This window comes from Taurulus bubalis (genome assembly GCF_910589615.1).
Source record: "Taurulus bubalis genome assembly, chromosome: 16".
Lineage (NCBI taxonomy): Eukaryota > Metazoa > Chordata > Actinopteri > Perciformes > Cottidae > Taurulus > Taurulus bubalis.
In genome coordinates this window covers 10,307,940-10,318,340 of record NC_136604.1, presented here as the reverse complement: position 1 = coordinate 10,318,340, position 10,401 = coordinate 10,307,940, and the positions used below count along the sequence as shown (strand labels likewise).

Sequence of the window (10,401 nt, the reverse complement as noted above, 5' to 3'; positions counted from 1 at the left end):
CTCATCGAGCAGCTCATCTCATGCTATGAAGAGTAATCCCTGTGTATGTTGTGTAACCGAGTGCAGAGTTGGACAAGGAGGGGGATGGGCTCGATTGTGCACAAGTTTGTCCGCGCTTGTGGCTGTTGAGCTCCTGGCGTTCTAATCTCGTAGGTACATTAGGCTGTTTCCCCACATCACCGTGCTGCCTTACTCTTCATCATACAATTAAGTCATTCTAGGAACAGTGTTTGTCTTGATGCCGGGGTGATACATGTTGAGGTATGTGTTAAATCATACTGTGCTCATTATACTGTCAACGTGTTCAACACAGAGCAGTGTGTCTTATGCTCGGGAAATAGAGCAAAGTGCACACAAAAAAAGAAGACAAATCAATAATCAATAATCCTGCACTAACATGTTTGTCCTGTGGTCACAATGATGCTGTACGGGACTATAGCCTTGACAGTGTGGTCTGAAAGGAGTCATCTGGAGCTGTTGTCCTTTTTGTGAACTTGAAATGGAAACTGGTTTTGCTCACAGACTTGCATGGTGAGCATGCTAACTAGAGCTGGAGAGTCATTACACATGTCATCTTATGCAAGCACCTGGGAGTGTGTTGTTGACTCCCCTGCATCTGGAAGGAGTCATCTTCAACTGCATCAGCAGTGAATCTGCAGAGATTACATTTTCTGCATACTTGCTCCAGAACAGATGTAAACACACAAGAAACATGTTTTTTCTTCTCTCCTTTGCTGGAGCATCGTTCTGCACAGGTGTTCAATACGGCTCTCTGTCGGGTAATTTGGCTGATATCTCATGAAGAGAACGGCTTGTTCTATCCAGCATGACTTAATAAAGGAGTTATTTCAGGATGTTGCTCAGTTGTCATTGGTACAAGCTGCGAGAGGTCAACAAATGCATTTCAGACATTACAACCCTAACCACTAACCATATTTAGGAGTTTTTTTGTTGTTGTTGCAATTTACATTCAATGCAATGTAAGAGAGCTGTCTCCTTCAACTGATTCTGTCAGGAAATACACTGACACTAATATCCACCATGTGTTGGAGTGAGTGCAGGATAGTACACCTTGTTGACACAAAGCTTCCAGGAACTTGATATTTACGTTTGTTTATGATTGAATACTTCCATAATTATTAAGTGATTGGATTTTGTGCATAATCATAATGACAGTGCCCACAGCAGGCAGGTTTTAGTGTAGTCTTAGTTAAGCTCTCAGCACTTGAAGATAAAACAAAAACAAATCTCTGAAATCATCCTACCTTTGTATTTATAACTACATTTACAGCAAATAAAAACATTCTCCGTTTGTCTATTAATTTAGTTGTATGCCTCGGTTGTGTTTGCAGTTGGTGGAAACAGACAGGATTATTGGACACAAAACGGTAGACGCGAGCTGAGGCTTAGCGAGTGACTATGGCTTTGAACACTAGCATAAGGACGGTCACATGCTATCTCCAGTCAGGGGTATGCTGGCACAGGCTTGTTGCTGGTTGTTGAGAATATTTGGATGACTACAGCACATATAGCACACACTCAGGCAGGCACATACACATGCACAGCTATGGGGTTTATACGTACTGGCTTCTAAAGTTGCTGACTTTGGCAGATATTAATAATACAAGTGGACATTTCTGAAGGTATTTGTGGTATTTTGGATGCTGGAGTATTTTGCAAAGTAAAATCAGGGGAAATGCTATTTCCAGATCCTGGCAAGGAAATTACACCCACGGTTTCAGTGCAGCAACCGGGCACACACATAGGACACACCGGCAGTGGAGATTTTCACACACGCACACACACACACACACACACACATCACAGCACACAGACCCTCTCAGCATCAGTGCCCTGACCATAGGGAGTTTGTGCTGAGCTGGTTGGGACGTCAGGATGAATCAATGCGAGGACAGCTGACTGGACATGCCTATTCATCTGCCAAAGAAAAGAGAGAGAAAAAGGGAGCAAGGGATTCTAAAAGAAATGAGTTAAGCCCCTGGAGCAACATGTTTGGCTATCTGCATTACTTAACAGATCCTCCAAAAGGGCTTTCAGTAGTGATGGGATGAAGGCAGAAAAGGTGGAAAACAGAGAGGAGGGAAAAAAGAGACAACTGGAGCGCTCAAATGGTTTTGTTAGAAATTAATACACAAATTTCTTGTTTAACACAAACACGACACAATTGCATTTTTTGGTGGGTGTATGATTTAGCAAAAGTAGGATACTGCAGATGCAATTATAGCACAAACTAAATAAGCACATAGGCTTTGACAAAGGCATAAGCTCATACTATAGAGTTGGCTAACTCCACACTGATGGCCCGTTTATTCCCATCTGTTGCCCTCAGCTCTCTGACTTTATCCCCATTGTGGCAACTCATTACATTCGCCTTAACCTTAACCCCCTAATTGCCACCCTCCAGTTTTCCTTGCACAGCCTCCCCCTCTTGGAGACAGTGTGCCACATTGCCCATACACTAATCTGATGGCGTCTGCCTACCAAACACCTGCCATATGCGGAAAAACCTCCCAAACTCCTCCCATATTCCAGATACAACACCCATTACAGCGTGAGCGGATCAGCACACATGACCGCAGGCCGGCATGCAGACAGATGCGACTGTGGATGCAGATACAGATAATTAGACAACCTCACCCCTTGAAAATCACGACCAGAGTTACGGTCTCTCTTTCTGGCCTTTATGCGTTATGTGCACCTAGTTTTTCCTTACACCCAAAGACTGACAAGACAAACAAGAGGCTCCCTTTGTCCTGCCTCTTAGCTCAGACATGTGTTTGAAGACAGTGACGTGTCGGCCCAGGCCTCTTTGCTTTAACAATAACTCTCGACCCCCCAATGAGGGGTGGAGGGCCAGACATGAGGCAATGTGACAGTTCTGGTGCGGCCAACACAATAGCAGGTTTTTCTTTTGACTGCCTGGCTGGCTGTGCGCCACTCCAGCAAATAGTCATGTTTGCCCGAGGAACATGCTTCACCACATCAGACCCTGTCTGTACCATGTATTGTTTTTTCATGGAGAGGACCAACCAAATGGCTGTTCTGTTCCTTGATGATTTTGTACTGGCCTCAGACCAGATCAAGTTTTCCTCCTGGCTGCAGAGGGGTTCCTTACATATAATAAAACGGTTAACACACATCACATTGTGCAAGACATGATTAGTGACTCCCATTATTTAGACAGTAATATTTAGAAATATATGTACCTTGTTACTGATACCCACAATGCCATGTCAGCACTTACCCCAGAATCAGGTTCTGTGTCTGTATGTGAGCTTCTAAAATGAAGTTTGTTGATAATGGATTATTGATCGTGAATTAGAGTGGACTGCCCCCTCAGGGCTCATCCTTGTTGGCCAGGAATGAATACATCTCTTCATGCTTCACCTCACACACTCAATTTAGGCATAGGAAACCAAAGACCGACACACACGCATGTTGAGACACTGACCCGCACTCTAATACGCACAGACAGGCGTCGCTCATCCGCTGAGGGACAAAGGTTATTCTAAAATCGGTGAGATGCAAATTGCCTCACCGAGCTATCGCTCCGGTTTGTTGTTTTGGCACACACTGGGGAAACTACCTTAAATGTAAGCAACTTCTGCCTAGTCTGTTTCAGGGAATCCAGTTTCTGATTTCTGTGTACCTACGTAAAAGCAAAAGAAAACAAAAGACATTATTTTGGCAGTTCTTTGATTTGGGAATGTGTTTTTTAGGCAAAATTGTCACTAGTTTATGATTTAAATATAATCCACAGTCTACAGCTTTTATCTAGAAAGAACTATTACTTGAACCACTTCAATAAATATTTAATATCCTGGATTCTTGAAGTGTGTGTAGCGTTCAGGGTTTATAAGGCGACAGACTGATATTTACATGTTTAATTTTAAGCCCCAGTAGTTTGTTTTCTGAATTCTAAAGTTTGCCTTTAAACCTTTAAAGGCATGACATCCTTTAGTTTGCCGAAAGCACCACACAATTTGTATACTCTTTATATGTATCATCTCTATTAAAGTATCTCAAACTAAGTAGCCTAACAGTTTGGTGCCCTTTGCACAGCTCCAGCTTTACAAGTATTGACAAATTGTGGCACCTACTGCCTCACGGATTGTATGCTTACATTTTATAGGTTGTATGTATTTTGCTGTTTTATTGGTTTAATTAGTTTTATTGGTCCTATTGTTTTTTTTACTGTTGAATGTGAAAATTGCCTTTTTTATCGATTTTATTTTGTTCTTGGTTTATGTATTCAATGTACAGCCTTTATACTGTAAGCAGTTATACAAAGCCCAAACACAAGAAAGTAAATACATTAGAATTTGTTTGAATAATACATTTTTGGGAAATTCATTATTATTGAAAAGCAATCTGGCTTAGTCATAGTATTATCATCAACTCCTCTTAAGACTGATTATATTATATAATCATTTTGGCAAAAATATATTTAACTGACCTTTTTTCGATGTTATTTGTGAAATTTGATCATACGTGTAAATAAAACAAACCTAATTTAAATTATTTTGCTATTTCCTCCAGGTTTTCTTGGCAAACAGAATGCCAGGTGAAAAAGAACATCTCTTCAAATATCAGGATGGACAGCTGTGACGTTTTGCAAGTTTTTAATGCCAATTCTGAGGACTCGCTAACTTTTGGCAGATAAACTTTGCATTATTAGAGGATTTATTACTCAGCTGTGGTTTTTGACCGGGACTCCAGGAACAGTAATGGAGACAGAAGAGAGGGAGGATGAATCACAAAAACTCAACACCAATATAAAGGCAGAGCCAGTCGATGAGACCTCTGGCCACACCTGTGGGGTGTGTGGCCGCAGCTTTCCTCTTCTCAGCTCGCTGTCGCAGCACATGAGAAGACACACGCGGGAGAAGCCGTACAAGTGTCCCTACTGTGAGCACCGGACGGCTCAGAAGGGCAGCCTGAAGGCCCACATTCGAAGCCATAAACTAGGCCTATTCAGCCATAACCTCAGTGACAAGGGTCAAGACCAAGAGCTGAAAGATAACTCAGAGACCCCTGGTGACCCTCAGGAAATTGTCAGCACATCTGACAAAGCTCATACTGTTAATAGTAAAGTGAAGAAGAAAGGAACAAAGAAAAAAGTGAAGGGCAAAGATGCGGCTGAGGTCAGTGATGAGGTTGAGGACTGTACCTGCACCATTTGTGGCCAGGTTTTCCCTCAGATACTACTCCTTAAATCCCACATGAAAAGGCACCGCAACGTACAGGATCACGGCTGCCGGATTTGCGGACGCCGTTTCCGCCAGGCGTGGTTCCTCCAAAGTCATATGCGCATTCACCGGGTCAAAGCCCAGCTACGAGGTGGCAAAAGCAATGAGCTGCCTGCCACCATCAATGGAGTTCCTCAGGACTCAACGTCGCTGACAAATGAAGAGTGCCTCTTTGAGCTCTGTGCTGGCTGCGGTAACTTCTTCTGTGACCGCAAGACATTACGAATACACGAAAAGCTTCACAAACCGATCCACAGCCGCTCTCAGACACAAAGTCTGCCACAGGAAGACGTTGACGCCTCTGAGCTGCACGTTGATAAAAGGCATTTTTTGGAAAGCCTGAACCTCACTTGTGCTGGATCAAGAGAAACGTCTGAGGACAAGAGCCTGGGCAGGCGGATTCCAGAGCTGGATCCAATTTGTAGTTACCAAGCGTGGCAGTTGGCCACGAGGGGACGACTAGTGGAGGCCACGGAGAAGTGTCTGGGATGGGAGGAGAGGCTTGCGGATGCTGAGGTGGCATATGACACCGAAAAGGGCGAGTACGTACCGCTGAAGCATGAGAAGAAGAGGAAGCAGATAGACACTTCCAGCTCCAACATCAAGAAGATTAAGGGTGAAACGGTCCTCGATCACTCATCAAACAGCTTAGCTCACACTAAAAGTGGTGACAAGAGGATTTCTCAGAAAGACCGTATCTTGTTAAACGGACTCGGTCATGCGTTTTACGAGGCACTGCAGACTAAGAAAGTCAAAGATGTTCACGTCCCCAGACACAGCAACAGCAGCAGGAGTCACGACCAGGAGGGTAAGTCATGTGCACCACAGCACAACATCTGTGCTACTGTTTGGATGAGACAATCATTCTAAATCCTTGAAAATGGGAATCAATTACCAGGCCACAGTTGCTTTCTATTAGATATTGCACCCTTTTTGTTTCCATTAAAAGGCATCAAAGGTTATGTTTGTGGACATGCAGATGTGTCACTTTTTTTTAATAAAAAACTGTCTTCAATATAGACTTGCTGATATTGCTGAAAGGGAAGGCATCAATGTGAAAATTCAACATTTAACATTGTACTGTGGAAAAGGGAGACATCTAGTGAATTTATAACTGAATTACAGCAACTGTAAATGCACTTGTTTAATACAAAAAGATTTAGCGAATGCTAATTAATTCCATTAAGGCTCGGCTTCAGAAAAGTTTTTACGGACTTACTAAATTTCATTGCAAAATGTTTTTATTAGCTAAAGGAACATTTAGTTATACTTCATGGATACACAACAATATGGAGTAACTGGTTTGTTAGTTCTGGTGTTTTTTTTTTAACATATAGAACAGCTAAAATTAGAGGCTGATTAAAAAAAAAAAGAGAATATCTTTTATTTTGGCAATGAGTGTCTTTCACGCTGATCAAGAACACTTTGATGTGTTTGTGGAGAATACAAATTCTGCTTTTATGGCAGGAAACATGTTAAACCTAGACTACTGCTAAATAAAAACCTACAATCTTGTTTTGTTCAACTCGAGTTAGATCTGAGAACCTGGCTCTCGACCACAATCACAAATCTGTGTTTGTTCAGCCCGATTTAAGATAACAATCATTTAGCGTTTGAGTAAAATTCCCTTTTTTAAATTAAGAATCTTGAAGCAACTAAAACATTCATTATAAGACTAAGATTAATATATTTCTCAAAGGTTCTTTAAAATCAGTCAAAACTCAAAGTCACTTCAGTATCAGCAATGAAAGATGATGTATTCATATAGAGCAGATGTTTACATTATGAAACTTAGCCTAGTTTCTATGGTCTGTCTTTAAGTCAATGTAACTCCAGACTTTTAACTATACGTTTCTTGCTAATGTGATCACTGCTACTGTTCATGTTGTCGACACACAACACTTAAATATCAGCTACGAACTTTACATGGATTCTTCTGCTCTCTCCTACAGATAAAAAAACATACTTCTGCGAGCACTGTGACTTCCACACTGCCGACGCCTCACTACTCAGGTCTCATCTGCACAGGCAGCACCATGACCTCCTGGGTCCCCACAGCAAACACAGCACCGGTCTGGACACCAGCAGCCAGAGCGGTTCCAAAGCCTCTCGATACATGGACTACCTCAGAAACAGGAGCATGTTGCTCAGTCAGCCATACTGGAATCCTTACACATGTCCTCCTGGCCCGGGTTCAGCAGAACCCAACATTAAAACAGAGAAGTCAAACGGTACGGAGGTCAAAGGGCAGGGACCTACTACTAATGATGCTGGAAGTCTTCTTAATCTGTCTTCATTACCCATAAGTGATGGGGATGGCCCCGTGAATGATCCAATAAAGACAGAGGGTCTGGTGAGACATCAGTGCCCATACTGCTCCCACACTAGCAACTACCCAGAAGTCCTGTGGATCCACCAGCGAGTTGCACACAGGGTGGATGGCAGCAGCAACATGGCACCAAAGTGGGCACCCTGCATTAACAGCCACAAGAGTCTGAAGGCAGGTGCTAACCAGTGGAGACGCACAGGGCCTCCACCATTCCTCGAAGGCAAGGACTGCCCTCCTTTACCTGCTCCAAGAACTCAGCGCACACAGCCTCCGGGTTTGACAACCAGCAGCAGCAGTAGCAGCAGCAGCAGCAGCAGCAGCAGCAGTAAGCGCTCAGCTCCCAAGGCCCAACAAGGCGTCCCAAAGTCCAAGCATCAGTCGAAGGACTTGGGCTCTTCAGATGGGACTCAGTCTAGTGGGATGACGGGACTCCTACCTCAAAAGAAGTCTGGTGAACATAACCGGGCAGAGAAGGGAAGTAAAAGCTCCAGCAGCCGAGCTACTTCATCGAGCAGCATTGTGCACAGCAAGGGCTCCCCTAGTTTGAAGCCTACAAACAGCCCCAAACACAGAAGCCACAGAGCTGCAGTGGAAGGAAACTTCCCACAGGAGGGTTTGGGTTTCATGTTGGCCAGAAATCACGGCGGGACTTCATCTAGTGTTTCTGCAGACAGACCCCATCCCCGAAGGCAGTCGTGTGACTCCTCTTCGGGTCCTAAGGGTCCTGATGTGTGGGCTGCCATGAACATGTGGGGCCACAAAGCATATTTAGAGCCAGTCCGTTTCGCTCAGGTAAAGAATGAATCAACAGGAGAAATGCCAATGGACATTGATATTTTGAGTCTCCTGAAAAACTACAGTCCCCATGATCTGGCTGCTCTTTACCAGCACTGGGGGTTTGTTGATCCCAGGATTGATCCACAAGGTGAGGAGGAGCTTTGCTTTCATTTAGTGTAAAAAGACTGATTCATGTTATGATGTTTTACACTGAAGGAGTGATGGTCAGCAGTAAGCCTTTTTTTTAACTTGTGACTTGATCATGATATTTGTTTACATGCTCTTTTTACAGCAATGTTGCAGTTAAATGGAAATTTTGGCAAAGAAGTTCACTCCACCTCTGAAGCTTCCAAACAAGTACGTTTCCTTTACAGCAGCCACTGATATTGTAGTTTTGATAGAAACGATCTCCTCGTCTTCAGCCTCATGAAACTGACTTTATTTCTTATAAATGCAAAGGCCCAATAACATATTTTTATATATTGTGCATGTATATTTATAATTGAAGGTTGCTGTTTTACTGCTGTTAGGGTTGTACAGTGGAAGTGAGTAAATACATGAATACCTTCAACAGAAAAAGAGTTGAGATGCAATTTCACACAAAAAAGCCATACATTGGATGAGTGTGGCGACATTTAAGAACTCAAGTGATCGCACGAAACACAGTTTTTTACAGAAAGATCATTTTTGTAAACACACCTTTAGCCCCATGAGAACGCATTATATCTTACATTTCGTGTAGGGTGCGTTCATTTAGTAAAGAAAATGCAAGTTAGTTGGTGGTGGAAAAATGCTTTTTAAAATGTTGCTCTTCATCAATTCATTTTCTACAATTAAGAATGGCATAAGAGTCCCTTTCTCCCTCACATGTCTGCGCCGTACAGCTTCACTGACTGTGTGTGAGCTTGTTCCTGTGTGTCTGTACCTCGCCTGCGTCCGAATACAGTCTGTCACTTCTGTGCACACGTGCGTCTGTGGATTTTCATTTTATTTGCGTGCGTGGTTGTCAACTTGCGCAACCTGGCTGTCTTTTCCTCCTCGTTTCCGCAAAAGAGGCTGACAGTGATGAGGCAAACAAATAATAAAAAACATTGCTGTCCCCCTCAGGGTAGAACTCAAGCAGCATCTCCATATGGTGTGTCATCAGCCTGCCAGTCAGGCCTACTGATGCTACCTACCACTGTTCTCCTCTTTCCCCCTAGAGTAATATGTAGGCAACTTTTTAAACACTAAAGATGGGCAAGTGCAATGTCCGTGGGGGTGAGGAATTACACACTAGATGAAACTAATATGGATAACACTGTGGGGGTATAGAACATATGTCGTGCTATAATAACTGGACAAAGTATGAAAGATTGTTGTATTTCTTCTTTGAGTCTTTCTTGGTCTTCTGGTCATTAAACACTTATTTTTAAGAATGAACCAGCTTCACCCTGTTCATGTTAATGGCCAACATTAAGCCTTTTTAAGCTTCACTGTACATTACTGATGCTTGTATGTCAACGAATACAGAAGCTTCAACATAAAACATTATAGCATAGTGTGATATGGCCGGCTGTAGACCTCTTCACATCATCAGATGTTGGATTATCATCAAAGTAAGTCTAACTGGTGTCCTCTTTTGTCTCCTCCAGGTCAGCAGCCGCTCCACTCCCTCCTCAGGCTCTCTTCATAAAGGAACGTGAAGTTACAGCGCGTTCCTGTTTACTTCCAGCCTGATAGTGCAGAACAAAGAGACCCGCTGTTCTCTAAAGGAACCAGCCATAACTTCTAAAAGGACTGAGGCACTGGATAATGCAGAATATATTCAATGCAATGAGGTGGACTCTTATTTTGTAATATGGTTGTTTAATTTGAAGTGTTTTGCATGTTTTTTTTTGGGTTTGTTAAGAGTGTAGATATGTTAGTTATCAAAACACACATGAAGATATGTTCTCTGGAAATGAGGTAGAATTGTTTGAGGGGGCTCAGGCAATGTGGAAATGAAATGTTAAGCTACAATGTTAACCTACATTTGGTTAAGGA

The 10,401-nt window shown here is 42.9% G+C and overlaps 1 protein-coding gene across 1 annotated transcript; it reads left to right on the top strand.

Annotated features, from left to right (window-relative positions):
• Positions 1-4,748: 4,748 nt before the first annotated feature.
• Positions 4,749-10,061, top strand: LOC306748565 (zinc finger protein 516-like; the record flags this gene model as incomplete). The annotated part of the gene is made up of 4 exons (XM_079231745.1): positions 4,749-6,078; positions 7,223-8,524; positions 8,669-8,733; positions 10,011-10,061. The coding sequence occupies 4 exons, from the start codon at positions 4,749-4,751 to the stop codon at positions 10,059-10,061; spliced, it is 2,748 nt and encodes a 915-aa protein (XP_079087871.1).
• Between the last annotated feature and the right edge of the window lie 340 nt (positions 10,062-10,401).